The 23,606-nt window shown below is 53.0% G+C and overlaps 2 protein-coding genes across 7 annotated transcripts in view; both read left to right on the top strand.

Annotated features, from left to right (window-relative positions):
* The window catches only part of LOC310660977 (uncharacterized protein), a 776,342-nt gene that overhangs the window by 213,316 nt on the left and 539,420 nt on the right, over positions 1-23,606 (top strand). The window lies entirely within an intron of this gene.
* On the top strand, positions 718-17,948 carry LOC310660905 (uncharacterized protein). Of its 5 annotated transcripts, none has more exons than XM_083406426.1 (6): positions 718-1,051; positions 5,409-5,560; positions 7,075-7,187; positions 8,261-8,371; positions 8,779-8,892; positions 9,885-17,948. In XM_083406426.1, the coding sequence occupies exons 3-6, from the start codon at positions 7,157-7,159 to the stop codon at positions 11,510-11,512; spliced, it is 1,884 nt and encodes a 627-aa protein (XP_083262552.1). In that variant the 5' UTR covers positions 718-1,051; positions 5,409-5,560; positions 7,075-7,156; the 3' UTR covers positions 11,513-17,948. The 5 variants fall into 5 exon arrangements, with proteins under 5 accessions (XP_083262552.1, XP_083262555.1, XP_083262554.1 ...); XM_083406429.1 differs by having other exon boundaries at positions 7,078-7,187; XM_083406428.1 differs by lacking the exon at positions 718-1,051 and adding an exon at positions 1,700-1,734.

Raw genomic sequence — 23,606 nt, forward strand, 5'->3', positions numbered from 1 at the left:
AATTATGCAATTATTTATTACCATTTCGAATGTCATTGTGTTGTTATCTTCCTTAGTGGGTCGTGCAAACCACTGTTCTGAATAATGCTTTTTAACTGGGGATGAGTTTATGGAATGGAGGTGCCAGTGTGCTCCCTGATTGTTTGGCAGCCACTGGAATTTGCACATGAGATTCCCCCCAGAAAGGACAATCCCACACCACACATTCAAAGCACAGGATTTCCCCCCAAAGAACTCTGGGAACTGTAGTTTCCTCTCTTACAAGTGATACCATTCCCAGCATCCTTAGCAAACTGTAGCTCCCAGGATTCTTTAGCAGTCATGTGGTTTAACTGTCTCCTTGCGCTTAAAAGGTAAGGCGTTGGCTCTGCTCCTCCTCCTTTCTCGCCCCACAGCAAACGAGTTGAGGCCTTCCGATGTAGGCCTCATGCGCTTCCCGCAGAACTACTTCTCCCATGATGCCCTGAGCGGAAGAGCCTCTCGCGAGAGGTAAGCCGCGAAACCCGGTCGCCATCGCGAGATTCCCCTCCCACGCTTCTCGGGCAAACGGGACGGCGCCCCATTTCCTGCCTCTGCGCCCGGCGGGAACTCGCTCTCCCATGATGCCGCGCGGCGGGTTCCTTTCCGCCAATCTCCTTTCAGAGTCCGGGCGGGGTAAGGAGGGAGAAAGAGGAAGAAGGTCCGTGAGGAGAAGCAGGAAGCGGAAGTGCGTGTGTTGTGGAGGGCGAAAAGGGGCGGGGCTTGGGGGGGAGAGAGCGAGCGGGCCTTTCCGGTTCCTTCATCCGGGTCCTTTCTGCTCTATTAAAATAAAAAATAATCTATATATACACCTATATGTATATATAACAGGAGACGGGGAGAAGGGGGAGGAAAAAAGGGAAAAGAAAAGACGAGGCCTCGCCCCTCCGCCGCGTGACGTCATCGCGTGAGGTCACCGGGCCCGGCGATGATGCGTCGGTGACGCGGGCCTCGCGTCCGCCACGGCCGGGGACCGTCACGGTGTTGCTATGGCAACACCGCCTGCTGGGTCAGGGGGTCACCGCGCGGCCTGGTGAGCGGGGCGGGGGGGGCAGGGAGAGGGCCGGGGGGGCCGCCCGGGCGGTGGGGCGGGGGCGAGGGAAGGGCGGGCCGAGAGGCGCCGGGGGGTGCAAGGCGCAGCCCCCGAAAGAGGGAGAGGCCTCGCGGGTGGGGGGCGCCTGAGGTGGGGGGGGCTCAGGGGAAGCCCCTCCGCGTGAGGAGGGAGGGGGGCCCTCCCCGCGTAGCTGGGTAAAACCCGGGTCTGGACCCTTCACCCCCTCCCCACTCAGCCACCCCCTCAGAGGGTCCTGCTGGGGGGGTCTCAAAAGCCCCTCCCTCCTTCCTCTCTTTCTGCCCCCCCCCCGGGAGTGCTGCCCTCCCTCCTCCCCATGGCACCCCCATAGGGCGGTGTGGGCTCCCCTCTGCGTCCGCGGGCGTTGAATGCATTTCTCCCTCTCCCCCCCCCCCTTCCCAGTTCCTCCCGAATTCCTGAAGTTTCCTCTGCACAAAAGGCCGTTTCTCTAGCCAGGGTCGATGGGTGGGCCCTGGGGCACCTTTGGGTGGTGCCACCTTCCCGCCTTATTCGTTCATTTTGAGCCAACGTTGCCCCGGGGCTTTAGGGTTTAGGTTGGGGCTTCCCAGTCCTCCTCCTGGGCCTTGAGAGGACAGGGCTGGCTTTGGGGCCTTCCAAACTTGTGGAAATGATGGGTGCAGTGGGTAAGAGGGAGAAGGCGACCTTTTTTATCTGAATGGGGAAGCCTGGAAATGCCTGTAATTCAAAAAGGGCCTCTCTCAGTAGGCATTCATACTCACCTGAACTTTGGCAGCTTTGTACCTGTAAAATGGGAGTTACTAGGTGCCCATTTGCACTTTTTCCATAGATGGACATAGCCTCTGGTTGCCCCTGGAGTCAGGGCAGTAGTGGCAGAATTATAGGACAATCCTTTGCATGTCTGCTGTGAATGAAGTTTAATCAAATTAAGTGGGAATTTCTCCTGGGTAAGTGTGTTAGCTGTTGAGTGCGAAAACCCTCCAACCTATTATTTCAAGATACAGGGTCCCAAGTTGGTGGGATGTAGCTTCTAGAGAACTGGAAATTTCAGAGGTTGATGTTCAGCACAATCCTGTGCTTGTTTACTTGGAGGTAAATTCCATGGTGTCCAGCAAATGAACCTTCCTCGCTAAAGCATGTGCAGCATTGCAGCCTTAAATGGCCAACTCTTTTGATTTGCCAACCCCAAATCAGAGCCAAGTTGACAAATAGTTTAAAATTGACTTGTCTAGCCGCCTTTGAAATGTGATGCTGGTGTTCAGAAGATGAGTGTTTCTTCCAACCTGGCTAGGCTGGAGCTGGAAAAAAGAAGCAGGTAGTTGCCAGAGTGGAAAAAAGCAAAGATTTCTCTCTAGCCCTTGAGCCTTGGCAGAAAGTTGCCCTTGCAGTTGGAAAACGTGCGGATGGCAGAGGTCAAAAAGATATTTGCAGCCTCTGGGGACAAGAGAGGGAATTGCTGTTGTATTTCTGGGTCCGCTGCTAAAAATGGCTTGTTTTCTGCTCTGTGGGTTGTGCTGTGAAGGCTGCAGTGGGGCTGGCTGGCGGGTGGGGCTTTGGGGCTGCGTTGGAGGAGCTTGGGCTGTCAGGAGCAGAGCTTTGTTCACTGTCGGGCCAGTTCTCCAGTTTCTTTCCTGGATCCTTAACTGGCTTCTAGATTTTCCTTGAGTGCTTCTGGCCGTGGTTTGGGTTTCCCATCTGGACAGCAAAGTGTGGCAGGAAGCGATTAACCTCAGCTTGATAAGGTTAACTGCTGCACAACTTTCGATTCCTTAAACATTTTGTACTAAGAAGGGATTTGTCTTTCTAGTCCCCCCATTAATCAGTTCAGATTTCAAAGCTTTTGTCTGAAAGAGAGCACTTTCCCAAGTGGAAGAAACCTTATGTGAAAGTTTTTGTAATTTGCTTATGGGCAAAAACGAACTTGGCCAGGCGCGCTCCTCTGGCTTGTGGGAATGGGCATGTGCCTTTGAATGGACATGACAGAAGAACTGTGGGATGGCCGCAACAGCAGATCCTGCTCCTACCTGTATCCAGAGAAGGCAGTTTTGGAATGGGAACCTCCAGAGACTGTAAGGAACAGCCTGACAAGGAATAATGGGACAGGCTGGGCAACTGCTCCCTCCTCATTCTGTCTGCCAGGCTGGACCAAGAGAGAGTGGGGACTTGGGGTGGCATTGCTGGAGGCAATTCTGTCCTTTCCCCACCCCCTGCAGACTATCTTTTGTGCTGATTCCTGTCCCTTGGAACAAGGCACCCCCTCTACCTTGGTCAGAGTGTTTCACTGTGTCCTTCACATTCTTCTTCAAGAATTCACATTCTTCTTCAATTTCCTTTGCCAAAACTCTTCCAGTTAACGTGTATCCACTTTTTCTGCTGTGACACCATCTTGTTGAGCAACTCTTGGGGTGTTCTCTTTGGTATGGCTGCAGTTCAGTGGGCAGGCCATTAAGTTTCAGTTTTGAAACCCAGGTTCACCACCTTGGAAGGTGGTGGACTTCCCTTCTTTGTTTGAGGTTTTTAAACAGAGTTTGGATGGCCATCTGCCAGGGATATTTAGCTGCGATTCAGGTATTGTTGGGACTACACGACCCTTTGGATCCTCTGCAGTTCTATGATGCTGTGATCCCTGCTCAGCTCCAGCGTTTGCTTTGCTACCTTTGCCTAAGCCACCATGTGAATGAAAAGTAACTTTCCTGAGGGCCAGGGACTTCTGCAGGAACCATTTTGAAGAAAAAAGAACCTCGACATTCAGGATGATGTCCAAGATTCCAAGGCTGTGTTTTCTGGGTCAGATTCCGCAGTGCCCTGAGATCTTGGGATCAGGCAGTTAAAGCAAGGGTTGAAAGACAACTGATCAGAAGACAGCTGAGGCTACAGGGAAAGATGTGTCTGCAGAGGCTCAGGGAAAGAAGTCTGGCTGTGTCAGGAAGCCCCCAAGTGGGAAACGAAAGCAAGGACTCCCATGTGGGCTAGTGCTTCACAGCCAAAGGTATTCTGTGGCATCCCTGAGACTGCAGAAAGCCACCATTTCTAGTAGCCATTCAGTAGCCTTCAAGGATTTGTCTAATCCTCTTTTTAGTGGCCACCACTAAGTCTTCTGGCAGCAAATTCCGCAAGTGAATTGTGCATCGTCCAAAGAAGTCCTTTCCGTTTCCTGTCTTAAATCCCTTGCCCGTAAATTTCATTGAATTATCCTGTTATTTATTGCACATATTATGCCTCTAAGGTTATAAATCCGTTTCAAGGTGTACAAGTAAAATAAAAACCACACAGTGTGGTTGCTATGAAGCAGTGGCAAAGCATTTTTTAAAAAACCTCATCATTGCTGGCAGAATTCTCTCTGCAGCATTTGGGAGCAGAGGGTGTCACTTTGGCCTGCCCGTCTCTGCCCTCTGTCATTGCCTGAGGTAGTCTGAGGGGGGAGGGGGAGATTCCCTCCCTCCACTTTCTTATAGAGTCATAAATTTGTAGGCATGGAAACAACCCAAAGAGATATCCAGTCCAACTTGCTGCAATGCATTTTTTTACCATGCATAATTTTATAACCATCCACCATATCCTTTCTTACTATTTTTTTAAATAGTGGACGGTCACCCCAAATCAAAAAAACAAATAGTGTACAGCCAGGAAACTCATCAGGAAGAGGCTTCTGCTCGTTTGGGTTGTGGTTTCCTTCACCTTTCCTTTGTTTTTTGATACGGAGTGACCCAGACTCCTTAGCATACGAAACTCAGCAGCTATAGCATCATCTGTATTTCTGGGCAGGAACCGTAGAATTGCAGAGTTGGAAGGGACCCCTAAGGGCCATCTAGTCCCTGACTCTGCCACCTAAACCTGTTCTTTGGCACCTGCTGCTGCTTCCTTTCATGTTCTCTGTGGCCTTGCAGTTCACATGACTCTCTCTCCACCTCCCCAAGTGGTGTCTGTGTGTCTGCCAACAGAGAGGAGACCTGGCAGCATGTCGGTGCTGTTGTCTCCCCTGCAAGCATTTCCAAGTGAAAGGGTACCTTTTATTGGGCCGGCTTGTCTCCCAGAGGCTGCAAATGAGCTTATGAAATGTATATTCTTTCTTGAGTTTCTGTGTTCGGTATGCAGCAATGAACATAAGAAGAATCTGCTAGGGGCCAGTGGCCCATCTAGCCCAGCTGCTGTTCTCATGGCAGCTGGCCAGCCAGAGCCCCAACGGTTGAATCTAGTGCTTTCAAAACAGCAAAAAACCAAGCCGTTCGCTTTGCACAGAGGAGAAATTGAGCAAAGCTAGATGATTTGCAGGGGGCTTGGGTTACGCTGGGCCTCAGCACCCTGTTTGCTTAACCTCTTCTCCTCCTGGTTGATGCAGGGCTTTTCAGAAAGAGCAGCAGAAATAAGCCGCCAGAAGGATGGCCAGACTCGCAAGACGAATCCCGTTTGCCTTTCAGTTGCCGAGGAGAAACATGGTCTCCCCTCCCTGGATAACTGTCCTAGGAAATGCCTGCAAAGGGGGCTGCCCAGGTAGGGTGAGGGCAGGGGGAGTCTGAGCCGTGGGTTGGGGCTCTCTGGGGCAGCTGCTTCTTGCCTTCCGACGCCTTGCTTGGGGAAGGCTCCTCAGTCCCTGTGCCCTAATTGGCCCTCCAGCAGATGCCATTGGACTCCCATCAGCCCTGAACATTGACCATTCTGCCTGCGGCTGATGGGGTGCCATCACCTTCTGGAGGGCGCCATGTTGAACATCCCCGCCCTGTGCACTTTGATGGGCATGGCTTGGCTCCAGTTGGATGCAACTAGGCATGTAGGCCTTCCTCCCACAGATATGGTGGGGATGGGGCCCCCCAATGCGAAGCACACACAACATACGCACAGAACCTAAGCAGAGCCTGCAGGATCAGGCCAATGCCCCACCCAGTCTAGCTTCGGTATGGCTCCTCCTCCCAGTAGCATAGCGTGGGGGGTGCAGGGGGGCCAGCCGCACCGGGCGCAACATCTGGGGGGGCGCGCTCGCACTCGCAGCTCTCTGCCCCTACCTGGCTCACTCACTCTCTCTCACTGCAGTGCTGGCTGTGCGAATCCGACCCAAGCCGCCGGGTCGCCGCCCACTGTGGAGGGGAGGGTGCCAGGCGTGCGGTGCGGTGCGGAGAGAGAGCGAGGGACTATCTGGGGGAGGGACAGTGCAGCGGGGGGGGGGGCGCAAATTACTTGCCTTGCCCCGGGTGCTGACAACCCACGCTACGCCACTGCCTCCTCCTATAAGCTTTGATATTTTATCTTGCAACAATACTTTACAACAGTCTTCCAAGGACAGACTTTAAGCCAACCAGCCTGTAATTTCCAGGATCCCCCTTAGATCCCTTTACAAAAACCATTGACACAGTGGATACTTTCCAGTCCTCAGGCATGGAGGCTGATCTGAGGGACAAGTGACATATTTTTTTGTTAGCAATTCCACGTTTCAGTTATTTGAGGTGCTGCGTCTAATCTTTCTCTCCCCATCATGAACCTGTAGTGTTCCTGCTGGGTCCTCAGTGGCACAACACCTGCTTTAGGGAAGCTTTTAGTGTTTGATGTATTACTGTATTTTAATATTTGGTTGGAGGCCGCCCAGAGTGGCTGGGGAAGCCCAGCCAGATGGGCGGGGTATAAATAACAAATTATTATTTATTATTATATTTGAATGCAGAAAGTCCCAGGTTCAGTCCTTGAAAGCATCTCCTGTCATTCCTGGCCATTGGCCATAAACATCCCGTCCTCACTGTGGCCACCTAGATGCCTCAGTGGGAAACCAGGGAGCAGAGCATGAGCCCCAGAGCCCCCTGGATGCATTGTTGCCTTCAGCGTTTGAGGCGGGGCATAGCCACCCTGGCCATGCTGGTAGGGCTGATGGGGGTTGTAGTAGCCACATCTGGGGAGTACCTTGCTGCCCATCCCTGCTGGTCCGAGGCTGTGGCTCCTGCCACTCCTGGGTTGGGCTTCCTGGCCTGAGGCAGCTTCCTCAAAGCAGGGCAAGCGCTGACCAGTCCATCTTGTTGCAGCAGGTGACGTCTGAGACTGCCCTGGTCTGCGTCTCCCCGGAGGAGGTCCCGGAGAATCCGCAAGGAGTCAGTGGGTGTGGTGATGGAGAACTACGAGCTGGTCACTTCCCTGGGTAAGACGCCACTGGTTTTGTTTGGGGGAGGCAGTTGCTTGCCAAATGCTTTGTTGGCTTGCCTGTTGGGAGCCTCAGAGAGGCTCGGCTCCTCGTTCACACTGGCTCTGCTCAAGAGGGGCAGAGAAACTACCGTGCAACTGCAGATAGCTAATACAGTGGTACCTCGGAAATCGAACGGAATCCGTTCTGGAACTCCGTTTGACTTCTAAAACATTTGGAAACCGTGGCGTGGCTTCTCATCAGCTGCAGGAAGCTCCTGCAGCCAGTTGGAAGCCGTGTAAGCTGCATCGGACATTTGAGCTCCAAAGAACGTTCGCAAACCGGAAAACTCACTTCTGGGGTTGCGGTGTTCAGGAGCCAAAATGTTTGAGTCACAAGGCATTCGAGATCCAAGGTACGGCTGTATTGTGAGGGCCAGAGGATCAGTCAGCCTCTTTCCTGCCAATTGTTAGGTCTCCACTCCAGGCAGCAGAGGCCCCCCAGGTGAAGAGCCAGCACAGCTCCCACCTAGCATGTGATGTTGGAGCCCAGCTCCGAGGTTTCAAGGGCATGTTTGGTGGCGGCTGGCTGAGTCTGCTTTGGTGCAGGAGTCTCTTGGGGTTGCTTAACACAAGAAGAGCCTGCTGGATCCGGCCAGTGGCCCATCCAGCCCAGAATCCTGATGGCCCCACCAGGTGCCCGTCATGGGAAAAACCCGCAAGCAGAATCTGAGCACAACAGCCGCTCTCCCCCGTCCTTTGGCTTCTGGCAACTGGGATTCAGAAGCATTGCTGCCTCTGACTGTGGAGGCAGACCAGAGCCACCATGGCTAATAGCCGTTACTAGTCCTTTCCTCCATCAGCTTGCCATCCATTTGCCTCTGTGTGTAGATGTGATTCTGTGGTAGATATTTTCCCCTGAAAGAAACCCTCTGCCTTTAAGATTGTGTCCTGGGGTGGGGTACAGAGGGGCCGCCTCTCCAAGGCATCTGCATTCAAGGAGTGCTCCTTTCTCTGTGCCAGGTGTGGAAACCTGAGTCAGCCTTTTAAAAGCCACCGCAATGGAGCGTAATGGTGTTCCTCCCTCTCCAGGCTACCCGGTTCTCAAACCTGACCTCCTGTCTCGGATCGAGCGTGCTGGAGAACAGTGCGTTGGTGATCAGCTGGACTCCAGCAGAGGGATTCCAACAGATCCCTGCCCAGGTAAGCCACTAAGCAGAGTGGGAGAATGGATCACCTTCATCATTTTTGTTTGGTTTGGAATAGATGTGCAATTAATTGTTAACTGTTTCTGATTTTATAGAGTTATCATATTTCTTAGTGGGTCGTATTCAAAACTGCTGTTCTGAATAATGCTTCAGAGAGGGTTGAGGGCTCTGGGGTTGAGTGTGTGGAACTAGGGGGCTGGAACAGAGATAAAAGCCATGGAGGCCACAACCAGAGTTTCTGGAGGCCCTTGGCAGACAATGCCTGTGGTACCTTTTGGCTTCGGTCACTCTGCAGGTGTGGCCCCTTCTTCTTCTTCCAAGTCTTCCTGTTGGCCAACAAGGCAAGGGCAGGTTTTTCACAGGCAGAGGGCATCAAAACTAACCCCTTCTTCCCTGTGCCAGGCTACCGGTTCTTCAAACCCGAGAGCTTATCCTGGATCGAACGGTGGGAAGAGCTTGGCGTCACCGATCGCCAGAAGCTGGAGGAAGGCAAGCTGTGCACAGGCTCCTGCCAAGGTGAGGAGCCGTCCAGCGGAGGGTGTTGCCCATTGGTTGACTCCAGCAGCAGTTTTGGTTGCCAGGCCAATGGGGAGGCAGCCTGTGGCCCTTCAGATGGCCCTGGACTTCAAGTCCCATAATCCCTGGCCAGGGACTCTGCTGGTGAAGGGGACTGATGGGAGCCTGGCGATATTTGGGAGAGCCACTTCTGCTCTAAAATAATAAATAATGAGGCACCCATTTATTTACCATTCTCTGCAGCCACAGCAGGGGCTGTGATTTGCCAGCCGTTTGACCTCACCCCTGGAGGTGCACTCCATTGTCTCTTGAGACAGGCGGATAAGAACAACCCATTTATTCTTTGAAAAAAAACAGTTTGCCCCCCTTCCAGCCCTGAATGTACAGGCTGGATGTTGTCTGGGTTGTTGCCTGCATAAAAATATGGCATGTTGTGGACCCTTTCACTCCCCCAGCAGCCTTGCCCCAAACATTCATGGTATACCTCCTTATTCTTATTATTTAACTGGTTTCTTATTGTTTACATATATTTATAACATAGCAAGTATAGCAAAAGAGGCCAGATAAAAGCAGAAAGGAATATCCAGAAATAAATATATAGGAACAAAGCTCCATACCAAAATAAAAAATAATAATTAATGAATACCACCAGGTTCCAAGTAAGACAAGTGGGCTTACATTATCCTGCACCTAATTACTTCAGTATATTGTAAAAACAGTCCATTAACTGATAAATACACTGCCTTGTTGTCTGCCCTGTCTGGTTCTCACCATATATGTAAGCTTAACTATGCCTACCATATCCCATACTGCCGTATACATTCTCTCATAAACTTAGGAATGACCTTTGATTCTTCTTCTGGAGAATTGGTGCACAAAACGAAGCTCCTCCTTTCTTCTGCAAAGGCCTCCTTGTGCTGTGTTCCTCTCGCCCCTTCTCATGCTTCCTTTCCACCTCTTTTTCTCCCTTTCTCTCTTCCCGCCCCCTTCAGGAGCAGCCGGCCGCGGCAAGGCCATCAAGGAGGAGGAAGGTGGCCAGAAGGGCTTTGTGGCCAGCTTGGAGCGCTACCAGCTCTTCCCCGACAGCTCCCGAGCGGGCCTTTTCCTGGCGCCCAACGCCGCCCAGCTGCGGGCTCAGCAGCCTCGTGTCAAGAAGGAGGAAGCGGCCTCGTGTGAGCCGGGCCTGTGCGGCCCCGGGCGCCCCTCTCAGGGCCTGGGCTCGGGCCCCTTTGCCTGCGTGGTTTGCGGGAAGTGCTTCCGCCAGAAGCAGGGCCTCATCACGCATGGGCGCATCCACACGGGCGAGAAGCCCTACCCCTGCCTGGAGTGCGGCAAGCGCTTCCGCCAGCGCCCCAACCTGCTGACGCACCAGCGGGTCCACACGGGCGAGCGCCCCTTCCCCTGCCTGCGCTGCGGCAAGCGCTTCAGCCAGAAGGCCAACCTGGCGGCCCACCAGCGCACCCACGCCGTCCAGGAGGGGCTGATCGCCCCAGAGCCCAAGACGCCCGTGCCGCGGGGCAGCCGCCAGACGGAGAAGCCTTTCCCCTGCAACGTCTGCGGGAAGAGCTTCAGCCAGCGGCCCAACCTCATCACCCACCAGCGGATCCACACGGGCGAGAAGCCTTTCGCCTGCACCGAGTGCGGGAAGCGCTTCAACCAGCGCGCCAACCTCATCACCCACCGCCGCATCCACTCGGGCGAGAGGCCCTTCCCCTGCGCCACCTGCGGCCGCCGCTTCAGCCAGAAGGGCAACCTTGCCGCCCACCAGCGCACCCACTCCCAGCAGAGGCCCCACGCCTGCTCCTGCTGCCCCAAGCGCTTCAAGGGGGAGTCGGCCCTCCGAGCGCACCAGAGGACCCACCGGCAGGTCCTGGGAGCTGACCCCCTGGCCGGAGCCCTCTTGGCGGTGGCTCCCGGCCTCCAGCAGCAGGCCCCGCTCCCCGGGGACCCCACCTCGGCCACGCAGAGGGCCACGCCGGCCCCCCGCCAGGATCTGCCCGGGGACCCCACTCCGGGCGTCCATCGGGCTGCCCCCTCCGGGCAGCAGGCGCAGCAGCAGCCGCAACAACAGCAGCAGCAGCAGCCCCAGCAGCAGCAGCAACAGCACGGAGCCCCCCATGGGCCACAGTCTCTTCCTGCGGACCCTCCACCCGGTCCCCACGCAGCAGCGGGCCCCGCTGGACACCTCCAGGGTGTGGCCCCCGGCTCGGAGCAAGGGCCGAAGCTGAGTGCCCCGCCGGCCGTGATGGACCCCCACGCCGAGATGCTCCACTGCCAGCGCCGGCTGAGCCTGCCGGCGCTGCCCACCTCCAGCGCCCATTCCGTGGTGCCCATGGGGCAACCGCAGCCCATCACCACCAAGCCCAAGAGCCTGGTGGGACCGCGGCTGGATGCCCCCAGCGAAATGCTCCACTGCCTCTGCCACGCCAGCAGGGCCTCCCTGGTCATTCCTCACCCGCCGCACCTGGGGCAGCTCCAGGCGGGCGCCAGGGACGCGCCTGGCCGCGCCTGGCTGGGCATCCCGTGCCCGGCCCGCACCCTGCAGCTCCAGCAGGGGGCCCAGGGCCACCCCGCCGCCCCCAACCCGAGACTCTGCTCCATCCCGGACTCCCTGCGGTAGTTTCCTCCTCCCCAAAGACGGGCGCTGTGCAAGCACAGATTGGTGGGGGCTGGGCTTGGCCCTCCCCACAAAGGACCTCCCCCACATAAACAGCCCTCGGCGGTGGGGCAAGGCGGTGGGGCTCATGCATGTATTGTGGACAGGAGAGCCCTCAGCCTGCACCGACCTCCCCAAATCTTGAGACACGTGCAAACCCCCCCCCCCTCTTTGCTCCTGCATCTCCTGGCACAGAAAAAGATTGATACTTCTTGCAGCGCCACCAGACTTCTCCCCCTAGAAGCTTGAGCCCGCGGGGGTGTCATTGTGCCAAGTGTATTTTCTTCATCCCTACAATCCCGCCCCCCCCCCCCATGTACCACACCCTCCTTCCTCCACCCCAGGAACCAGCGGAACTCTGCTCAACCGCCTCATGCAGCACAGATGCGGCGGAAATCTGCCTTCCCCCAGGGGAGGCGAACGGGGCCCTGCGAGCAGGCAGCGTCTCCAGACTGGCAGGCAGCAACGTTATAGGGTCTTCCTTTGAAAAGAGGACTCTGGAGAGGACCTGCTTTCTTCCCCTCCTTCCACATGCCTGCTGTCGCCTAGCAAATTCCACCTGGGATCTCTCGCCTTCGGGGTCCAGAGTGGCGGGTGCAGGAGACGACAACGTCCTCCGTGTGAAACTGGGAGATGCCTTAGCTGCCGTGCGAGGCCAGCCAGAGTTGACCAGCACAAAAGAACCACAGGAAGAGCCGCCGCTGGGCTCTGCAGGCAACAGGCTACCTGGGGATCTCGCTGCCTACCAGATCCCGGGCTCATTTCCCTCTTCTGCCCTGTGCAACTGAGGATACCGAATGCAGGAGATTCGGGTGACGAGGAACATTATCAGTCTGTTGCAGGAGCAACACGGATGGTTGGATTTTCCGGGGGTGGGGAGGGGGCGAACTTGTGCCAAGAACCCTTGCCCATAATCTCCACACGCCCCTGCTTCCTCGCGGGCAGAGCAGACTCTTGATGCCTCTCCTGCCCGGTGGCACTCTGCATGCTTTGCCTTTTCACGGAAAAGTGGGGCGGGTGGTTGCAGGAGGGAAGAAGCCCCTCCCCTCCAAAGACTGGCAGAGGGGGGGGGGAGGACTTCAGGATGCTTCAGAAGCGGCGCGTTGCTACGGAGCGGTCTGGATCCTGGGCGCAAGCAGCAAAGTCCACTCTGCGAGGAGAGCTGGGCTTCCTTCGTCTTCGGTCTGCGGAGGGGGGGGGCGGTGCTGGTGGGAAGCAACTGGTGGCCTAGAAGCGTCCAAAGCTGCCTTCCCCAGGCCTGGTGCCCTCCAGGTGCTTTGGAGCACAAATCCCGTAGCTGGTGGGAGTTGTGCTCCAAAACACCCCCAGGGCGCCAGGCTGGGACCAAGGCCGGTCTGTAGCGCAGGCGTGGATGAGGTATGGAAGCGTTGACCAAAGAGGAGGAGGAGGGGAGGGATGTCCAGGGGTCCCTCCTCTCGGGAAGGCTGGGTTGTGGGGCAGGAGAAGCAGCCGAAGCACTTTACATGTGACCCCCGTTAGTCCCCCTTGACCTCGGTTCTGCCTTCTGCCGCGTGGCTTGCCCCTCTGGCTTCCCCACTCTGTGTTGACTGGTCTGCAGAGACCGCGCTGGCCTGATAGGCTAGAGGGCTCTCTGCATTGGCTCAGTGGGCAGCCGTGTTGGATTTTGGGTGTGACAACGGGCTGCCTGTTCCTCCCCTGCTTTGCAGAGCAGGCCCCCAAACCTCCCCTAGGGATGCCACCCCTTAGAAAAAGGACCCCGGGCAATGAGAGGGGGAATCTGTGCCTTAAGCTCTCAGATCCTCGGCCCACTTTGTCAACCAGTCCTGGTTGGAGGGTGGCGTCGTGGTGGGGAGGGTGTTGACTGCACATAAAACCGGGCTGGGTGCTTTAGAAGCCGTGGGCAGGGCACACTTGGGGGGCAGAGGAGAGAGTTGTGGGATACAAGAGGCATGAGAGCCCCAAAGGAGTCCAGGCTCCCACAGCAGGGGGAAGAAGGTGTGGAAACCGTGTTTCCCAGACAACGCTGGCTCTGTTTCCTTGAGGGGCTGCAGGCCGTCGGGTCGTCTTGGCCAGACTGTGCCCAGTTGTGGCCCCGCAAGTGCTCTTGGATTCCTAGCTCCCGCCAGGCCCAGCAGGCAAAGGCTGGTTGAGATGCTGAGTTGCCCAAAGGAAGAGAATATGTGTGTGTCTGGGGGGGGGGGGGAGCCCAGGTGGTGGGGGCGGCAAAGACCCCCCATGCCAGAAAAGTGCAAAATGCCCAAGGAAAAAGCAGGTGGAAAGAGAAGCGTGAGAGAGCCAGGATACACGCAACACAGCTGATAAAGTGATTGGATCCTCTAAGGTGTCTGTCTCTTGCCATCCCTCTGGCTATCAGCTGTTTTTGTGTGTGGCTTTGGGGGGGGGCAGTGCAAAGGGTTTACATACTTATGGGTGCAAACAAAGGGGAAGCTCCCTGTGGCTGCAATGCAAAGGCGGGAGACCCTGTGGCTGATGCTTCTCGTCCTGTTACACGTTGCCCCCAACCCAGAGCAAGGCTGCAGAATTAATCTTTGGTCCTTTAGGGTTTGGGAATGGTTTGTTCCCACCTTTCAAGGACCCGCTCTGATGTCTCTGGGGGTGTGGGAAGTACCTGGGGTGCCAAGATGCAAGGGTCTTCTGCAGTGGGGAGGGATGCAGCCCTTGCCCCGACCTCTGCACTGTGCAGCTTCCTGGCTCTGAGTGAAAGTCACCCCTTCCCCAGGAGGCTGGAGAAAAACCTGGGTCAGCTCTGGCCACAGGAATGTCAAAAGCCCCACCTCCCTCCCAGGCTCCCGTCTCCAGGCTTGGCATTCGTTCCAGGCTAAGGCTTCACTCCTAAACCACCTGAGCTGCTGTGGAGGGATCCTGACTGGAGAAGGTAGCTCTCCACTCTGCAAAGGGCCCCTTCTTGCACAGGGTTTGAGAGAAGCCCTTGGTGGCAGTCCTGGGTCCAGGGCACCCGTGGGGAAAAGAGGTGCTCTGCTTGTGCCTGGTGGATCTTTTGGGGCTGGTGACTTAAATGCAATGTGTGTGTTTTCTGGGAGGAGGCGTTGGGCGCCAACCCCTTTGGGGAGGAGGGAGCAAAAGAACAATTGGGGTTGTGGGCAGCCAAGAACGCTCTTTTCGGTCCTTGTCTTTGTGTCCGGTTGTTTGGCCTTCAGCTTGGTGTTCTGTGCTGTAGGGAGTGTTCTGGGGGTGGGGGACACGTTGGCGCAGACGTGCTTGCTTGGCATTTCCCCAGTTGCATGCTGAAACCCAAGCGGGTTGTTCTGGCCAGGTTGGGTGGGTGTGAGAGGGGGCGGTGGCAGGGGGAGGCAGGAGCAGAGGGAGCTGGCTGCCGGCCTCTGGGGACAGGCCAGTGGTGTGCTGTCTATTCAGTCCAAGGATGCGGAAGGTGGGCTGCCTAGCCCCCCGCGTCAGTGCACCTCTGGCCCATTTAGAACCAGACAAGATGGTACTTGGTTGTGACAGAGGCACCCTCCCCACTTCAAGTAGTGCTGGCATCCCTGGACCCTGGCATGGGCCGCTTAAGAACTCGTGCTCCTTTCGTCTCCCTTCGGAGCCACTGGTGGCCGCAGGTGGGGTGTCGGATAGGCTGGACTCTTGTGTGCCCCAGTGAAATTCTGTTGCGTTTGGGGGGGGCCTGTGTGTGCGTCTTGTTTTACGGGGAGCCGTTCCCTCCCCGCCCTTCCTTGCCATGCATTTTTGCTTACCCCAGCTTGCTTGAGCCGCCTCTTGACGCTCTCTGTCCTGCAGACAAAACTTCCTGAAGTGCACTTGCCATCTTGCTCGTAGCCCAGATTAGGGAGGCAAAGGGGTGTTGGTGGGTCTTTCCTCGAGGCCTGGTTGCTTGGACCTTGACGAGGAGTTTCTGGCTCCTTCTGACTTTACATTTCTCCCCTCGCCATCGGCAATACCCAGTCTATTGTGTTTGTTTGGGGGGGCGTTAGTTCCTCGATTGATGCAAAGCTTATCAAGAAGACTTCTGTTGCAGGCTCTGGGTCACTGGCATCCCACCCCCCTTGGTTCCTTGCGACCCATAGTAGCTTAAGTGTTTCTTTCGTGGCTGCAGAGAGACCCCGACTCGCCGGGATCCCTGCTGCAGCCGCCAGCAGGATCTCAGCCCTCTTTCAACCTGGTTTTGCGTATAAGGAGCTTCGCCAACCAGGCAGCAGCCTTGGAGTGGCCTCAGCATCGCACGTCTTCAGCAAGTGTAACTGGAAGAGAAGGAGGGTGCTTGGTTGGGTCGAAGTGGTCCTCGCTTCTTCCTGCCCTGCAGTTTGACAGACAGGGTGAGATGAGCGATGGCTGGGCGTGTGGGAAACCCCGGAAGAAAGAGTGTTAGACGGCCAGACGGTTCTGAGCGCCCCCTGCTCCCAAGTCCAGCCGTGCTCCAGTTAGAACCTCCCTTTTGGGATCTGCCTCCATCGTACATTTTAAACTGGCTCAGAACCTGTTTAACTGCCATTGCACCCGAGTAGGAGACTCTCTGGGGTCCCAGTTCGGCTAGTTGTGGCAAAGACCCATTGAAAGCGATGGGACTTTCATCCTTCACGAAAACTAGGTGACTCTCGCCCCCCCCCCCCCCGTTAAGGTAAAAAGTGTGTAAAGAAAATGCAGTTTATATTACAATGACATTAACATCTTATAAATGCAGTAATATAAATCCTTGATGGACCAAGCTACCTTTTGACAAAATCAAAATTCCTCATTGGCCGCCTTGTTGAAAACATCGCAATGCACTGTGATAGAGCTTTGATTTCTGATTTGCAGTTGCTTAAAACTTGCATCAGTGTGCAAAACGTGTCCCAAATGCACTTTGGGAAGTGTCCCAGTGGAGGCCTTTGACATTTTAAGCCTTCTCAGGTGGAGGATACTGGAAATATTTGACTCGGGGAAGTTGATTTGTTGGGCATGTCATGGTGCTAGCAAACCAGAACTCCTTTGCATGCTGGAGCAAAATGTTTTGCGTTCTCCTTTATGTAGCTGCAAATCAGAAATCAAAGCCTATTGAACTGCGATGCTAGGTTTTTTAACAAAGCCATCAATGAAGGTGTTACGGAAACATTTGGCCCCTTAAGGATTTCCAGCAGAAGGTCTCTTTGTGATAATTTTTCCCCGCTGAAATAAAATATATATATTTTTTTCTCTGTGTTATTTTAACTCAGTTTCCCCAGCCCCAGTTCAATCATGGCCAACTTGAGTTTGATCTGGACTGTTGCCTCTATGAAGATGAGGCTCCCTAAAATATAAACCTCTACAAAACCTCATTTCTCCAGGATTCCTGTGTGCAGGACCTCCCAGTGGCTTAAACCGGTTTCAAACAGGCTTAATTTGTGCATGGCCAATGTAAGCTCCTTGTAGCTTCTGTGCTTGTCTGTCGTTTTGTTCTGTGGCTTGGAGGGGTGACTAGGCAGAGGCAGAAAAGGCCAGAGAGGCTGGGAATCTTTGGGGAGCAGTGTGGGAAGAACCACTTCCAGCCGCCCTCTGTGCTCCGGAGCGTGAAGCCAAAGCCTTGTGCCTGACACCCCCTTGCCCTGGACATTTGCAGTTTGGGCGCTGCAGGTGTCCGCGGCAGGTGAACCCACAAAAATTAAGTAGGACCGAAGAACACCATTGCCTTGCAGGATCAGAACCGGGTCCCAGCACTCTGTCTCCAGTAGAGAGGCCAGCCAGGCTCCTGGGCGTGATGGCAATGACCCTTCTCTGTTGTCCGCTGCGTGTCTCTCCCCCCCACCGGCCAAGGGGGGCCATCCTATATCGCCTCTGCACATGGAGGGTTCATTTAGCCTGTCCTGACCCCCCATTAAGTTGCCTCCTCCTTTCGATAAAGGACATCTACATTTGCGGCCATCGCAGCATCCCACAAGCGAATGGCCCCACCGTGTGCTGAAAATACTTTTTGTTCATCCCGGACTCGCTGCCGACCGCTTGCATTGGACTTGCTTGACCCATCCGGATTTCAGCTGGACATTTGGGGCCGGGAGATCCCTGACCCCCCCCCAATATAAATCATGACTCCCTCTGCAGCCTGGAGGAGGAAGGTTTCTATCTGGCAGTGTTGGGGTCCTCCAGGTTCTGGCAGCCAGCCGATGGAATGAGGTTGCGGTTGGTTGGGTGGGAGGCAGCCAGCCTGGAGAGGGAGATGGGGGGGGGGGACAAGCCAACAATAGTTGGCTGGAAACATTTCTGTGACATTGCCAGAAAGCCCCCTCCCTTGCCCCCCCTTCCCCCTGCCTCCTCCATAAGTTGCCTCCTTTTACGACATGTTGATATCTTCATCCCCATTAACCCAGACGGGCCCCTTAGGGCTATTCCAGATGTATTATTATAATAATTATTATGTTTTATTATTATTTTCTGAGCTATGTTTGTTTGCAATAAAGGCTTTCTTACAGTTGCTGGAGTGAGCGTCCTGCTTGTGTGCGAGACACTGGCAAGGTCTTGGGGGTAGAAGACAGAGAGCCCCAGAATTGTAGGGTTGGCAGGGAACCTGGGGGTCATCTAGTCCAACCCCCTGCAATGCAGGAATCGCAGCTCAAGAATCCCTGACAGATGGAACTGTGCCCCTGAAGGACCAGGTGTGCGGCCTGGGAGTCATTCTGGACTCACAGCTGTCCATGGAGGTGCAGGTCAGTTCTGTGTCCAGGGCAGCTGTTTACCAGCTCTATCTGGTACGCAGGATGAGACCCTACCTGCCCGCGGATTGTCTCGCCAGAGTGGTGCATGCTCTAGTTATCACCTGTTTGGACTATTGCAATGTGCTCTATGTGGGGCTACCTTTGAAGGTGACCCGGAAACTACAACTAATCCAGAATGCGGCAGCTAGACTGGTGGCTGGGAGTGGCCGCCGGGCCACTGAGAGATCTGCATTGGCTCCCAGTACATTTCCGAGCACAATTCAAAGTGTTGGCGCTGACCTTTAAAGCCCCAAATCGCCTCGGCCCAGTAGACCTGAAGGAGCGTCTCCACCCCCATCCTTCAGCCCCACAGACACTGAGGTCCAGCTCAGAGGCCTTCTGGCAGTTCCCTCCCTGAGAGAAGCAAAGCTACAGGGAACCAAGCAGAGGGCCTTCTCGGTGGTGGAGCCCACCCTGTGGAACGCCCTCCCATCAGATGTCAAGGAAATAAAAGCTATCTACATCTGAAGGCAGCCCCCTGCTTTTAATATTTGATGTTTTACTGTGTTTTTAATATTTTGTTGGGAACTGCCCAGAGTGGCTGGGGAAACCTAGCCAGATGGGTAGGGTATAAGTAATTAATTATTATATTATTATCATCCAACCTCTTATTTTAAAAACACCTAACGAAGGAGAGTCCACCACCTTCCGAGGGGGTCCTTTCCACTGTCAAACAGCTCGTGATGTCAGAAAGCTTCCTAAGGTTCAGTCAGAATTCCCTTTCCTCGAATCCATCGGTTTGGGTTCTCCCCCCCCCCCCCCGGGAGCAGCAGAAAAAACCTTATTTGCTATTTGGTGTAACGTAAAAAGAAGAGGCCACTGATTTTTAGGCTAGGGTGGCCCTTTCTCCAAGAGCTTTGAGGAACACCCAGGTGCAATTTCCCTCAAAGTATGGCAGTGCCTCGGTAACCTGCATGCCTCAAATGCTCCGATAGGAGACGAGGGTCTCCCAGGAAATTGTTTACTGCATTCACACCCCACCTTTTCCTCTAAGGAGCTCCAAGTTGTGTACACACTTCTCCACCTGCTCCTTGAATCCCTTTAACAATCCCTTGCAAGGTAAATTAGGCTGGGAGTTGGTGAATGGCCTGAGTCCACATTCTGCGACCTTCATCCCCGACTGGGGATTTGAACCATGGTCTCTCCCAGGTCCTAGCCTGACCCTCAAACCACTTGGCCTCATTGCCTCTCTGCTGGGAAGAAGATGGGACATTCTACCTAGGCAGAGAAGGGGGTCTTCATGGACGTAGGCGGCTGCCCCATCTTGGGAAGAAAATGTCAAGAGATGCAAGTCCAGGAATCTGGGTGGATGAGCTCGGAAAAGTCCTGGGAGTTCCTGAGACCTTGATTTAATAATAATAATAATAATAATAATAATAATAATAATAATAATAAATTTCCTTTGGATCTGCTATTTCCGAGGTGGTTTCCTGGATTACATTTTGGGGAGGTGTGTTGCTGCTGGCTTGGCTGATAGAGCTTTTCAGTGGCTGCCCACCGAGAGGAAAATCGAGTTTCCTTTCCCCCCACAGAGATTTAATCTCTGCGTGGGAATCAGAATAGCCCTTGAACGTTGATTTGAAGCATCCTTCCCACAGGCAGAAAAGCTTTAAAATGGGAGCGATGCTTCCTGTGTCTCCTTGTGTGTAGCGATCCATTTCATAAAGTGAATAAGGTGTTTTTCAATGCTTCCCCCCCCCCCCAAGGGTGGCTGCTACATGGGGCTGCTTCACTCTGCATTTATGGCCTGGTGATTTATGGCTTCTGATGTGGGATCTGAACTTTGCTGGATAAAGCCAAATACCCATCTAATCCAGCATTTTTCTGGCGTCACAGTGGCCAACCAGATGCCACAAGCAGGATTTGATCACTAGAGCAATTATTCCCTCCTGGGGTTTCCTACAACCGGGATTCACAAGCATTGCTGCGTCCGTCTGTGGCGGCAGCGCATAGCCATTGTGGCTAGGAGCCATCGATAGCCCTCTCCTCCCTGAATTTCTCTTCATTTTTAAAGCCATCTCGATTGGCCTCACTGTCTCTTGTGGGAGGGAGTTCCACAGTTGAACTAGATAGTAAGGTAAAGGACCCCTGGATGGTTAAGTCCAGTCAAAGGCGACTCTGGGGTTGCGGCGCTCGTCTCGCTTTCAGGCCGAGGGAGCCGGCGTTTGTCCGCAGACAGCTTTCTGGGTCGTGGTCAGCAGGACTAAAGCGCTTCTGGAGCAACGGGACATTTGTGACGGAATCCAGAGCGCACGGAAACGCCGTTTACATGTTTTTTGTTTTTTATTATACTTTTCAGATTAATATGTTTCATCAAATTTCTTCAAATTTACAATCACCTTAACATTTCAAAACTTAAATTTATTTTTAATACCTTCTGCATATCCAAATCAACTTAATTTGCTCATTTATTCATCCACTTTAAATATATACTCTTATAAAACTGCAGGTTGTTAACAATAATCCTGCTGGTGTTTTTATCTGTTTACAATTTATCTGTAAATATTCAATAAACCATTTCCATTCTTTCATAAAAAGTTTGTTATCTTGACTTCTTCCGGTAAGTTTCGCCATTTCTGCATATTCCATAAGTTTTTATATCCATTCTTCCTTTGAATCATAGAATCATAGAGTTGGAAGAGACCACAAGGGCCATCGAGTCCAACCCCCTGCCAAGCAGGAAACACCATCAGAGCACTCCTGACATATGGTTGTCAAGCCTCTGCTTAAAGACCTCCAAAGAAGGAGACTCCACCACACTCCTTGGCAGCAAATTCCACTGTCGAACAGCTCTTACTGTCAGGAAGTTCTTCCTAATGTTGAGGTGGAAGAACTAATGTTTAGGTGGAAGAACTTTGCTGGGACTTCTTTCCATTTTTGGGCAAGCAAAATTCTTGCTGCTGTAGTAGCAGACATAAACAAATTTCTATACAAGTTTAGGTAGTTCTCTCCCTAGAATTCCCAAAAGAAAAGCTTCTGTTTTTTTCTTTTTTACAAAAGTTATTTTAAACATCCTTTTCAAATCCTTATATATCATTTCCCAGTAAGCTTCAACCTTTCTACAAGACCGTGCTGTTTATAGTTTATGTGCTGCATGAAGAACTTCTATCTGTCCTGACTCTTCCAGCTTCATTGGATTCAAGTTCCCACATCACCAGGGAGGGTGAAAAACTACCCACTTTGTGCCATGCATAACGTAATCCTCAATTGTGTCGCCTCTTCCTTGCCCGTCCTCCACCTATTTCTCGGAGCAGCAACTGGGATGCCTCATTTGATAGAGCCCAGACCAAGTTTTCTTTTTTCCCTTTTAAAAATAATTTTTATTAAATTTTCTGTTTTACAATTTGGAATATTCATTTAGACAACCTTAAAATATCAATGACTTCCCTCTTCTCTTTCCACGGTTCATTTAGCATAGTATAAATCCCTGCATGTTTTATATAAACCATTCAGTATTCCATTATTGCATCCATCAAAACTTATTTACACTGTTGAATTTATCTTAGTGCTGCCCACGTTTTCAGGTGTACACAATTTCCCCCCATATATTCAATAAGTATTTCCCAATCTTCTTTAAACATATGTTCTTCTTGTTCTCTTATTCTGTATGTTAGGTCCACAAGCTGCGCATATTCCATCAGTTTAAGTTGCCATTCTTCTTTGTTTGAGACCTCACTCAACCGAAGAGAGCCAGTGTGGTGTAGTGGTTAAGAGCAGTGGACTCGTAATCTGGGGAACCGGGTTCGCTTCCCCGCTCGTCCACATGCAGAGGAGTCACACTTGGGCCAGTCCCACTTCTCTGAAGTCTCTCAGCCCCACTCACCTGGGGGAGGAAGGGAAAGGAGAATGTTGGCCGCTTTGAGACTCCTTTGGGTAGTGATAAAGCGGATATCAAATCCAAATCCAAACTCGTTTTCCATTTGGGGGCTACCAAACATGGGCCGCAGTGGTGGCATACATCAGGAGTCAGCAAACTTTTTCAGCCGTGGGCCAGTCCACGGTCCCTCAGACCTTGCGGGGGGCTGGACTATATTTTGACAAAAATAATAATGAACGAATTCCTATGCCCCACAAATAACCCAGAGATGCATTTTAAATAAAAGGACACATTCCATTCATGTAAAAACACCAAGGTTTGACTGTGTAGTTACTTATCTCCTTGCCCCTGTGGAGATGGTAGCACCAAAGCAGCGCCCTCCTGTCTTGCACCCTCTACAAAGCCCTGAGGAACGAGATCATCACTCCACTCGCACTAACCATTCCTGGGTGCTCAGCCACAATGTCCTTTCTTCTATCAGATCAAAATGAACAGATAACAGCAAAGGTTACTAGGTTCATAGCAGGGGCAAGCAGAATAAGGGCCACTAACTGACAGTTGATTCAGGACTTTAAATTGTGCTTTTATATCAAATTTCCTTTTCTGCGTATACTGTAGTACTGCATATGGGACCGCCTCTCCTGGTCTGCCCCGCAAAGGACCTTAAGGTCCATGAATAACCATAGTTTAGAGGTCCCAGGCCCTAAGGAAGTCAGACTATCCTCCACCAGGGCCAGGGCCTTCTCAGTGATGGCTCCGACCTGGTGGAATGCTCTGTCCCACGAGACTAGGGCCCTGCAGGATTCCGTTGGGCCTGTAAGACAGCTATTCCGCCTGGCCTTTAATTTGAATCCAGCCTGATCTTTTATTTCCCTTCTTTTCCCTCCCCCTCCCCTTTTATGAAGATCACCCGCTCTGAGACCCCACAGCTAATTCTCCCCTGGCCTCTTCGCTGGCCCAAATAGGACTAATTCAGCCAGCTAGCCCTGGGGATTATCTAATGCTTATTTCCCCTAAATTGATTTTGGAATTTTGTTGTTATTCATGTTTTTATACTGTATTTTATGCTGCTTTTATAATTGTTTTAAAGTGTTTTAAATTTGTTGTTAGCCGCCCTGAGCCCGGTTTTTGAACTGGGAAGGGCGAGGTATAAATAAAAAATTATTATCATTATATTATTACAGTGGTACATCGGGTTAAGAACTTAATTCGTTCCAGAGGTCCGTTCTTAACCTGAAACTGTTCTTAACCTGAAGCACCACTTTAGCTAATGGGGCCTCCTGCTGCCGCCGCGCCGCCAGACCACGATTTCTGTTCTCATTCTGAAGTAAAGTTCTTAACCCAAGGTACTATTTCTGGGTTAGCGGAGTCTGTAACCTGAAGCGTCGGTAACCTGAAGCATATGTAACCTGAGGTACCACTGTATAGGTTCCTAGCAGGGGCAATCAGAATAAGGGCCACTAACTGGCGGCTGATTCAGGACTTTAAATTGTGCTCTTATATCAAATTTGGGGCTACCTTTGAAGATTAACTGCAATTAATCCAGAATGCGGCAGCTAGA

Source organism: Podarcis tiliguerta (assembly GCF_965153285.1).
Source record: "Podarcis tiliguerta genome assembly, chromosome: 12".
Lineage (NCBI taxonomy): Eukaryota > Metazoa > Chordata > Lepidosauria > Squamata > Lacertidae > Podarcis > Podarcis tiliguerta.

What these genes read in the sequence shown, in the direction of transcription:
- LOC310660905 (XM_083406426.1), top strand. Translation starts at nt 7,157, where the DNA reads ATGGAGAACTACGAGCTGGTCACTTCCCTGG. An exon ending in CGAGCTGGTCACTTCCCTGG is followed by an intron (nt 7,188 to 8,260) that starts GTAAGACGCCAC and finishes CTCCCTCTCCAG; the next exon opens with GCTACCCGGTTCTCAAACCT. An exon ending in GTGCACAGGCTCCTGCCAAG is followed by an intron (nt 8,893 to 9,884) that starts GTGAGGAGCCGT and finishes CGCCCCCTTCAG; the next exon opens with GAGCAGCCGGCCGCGGCAAG.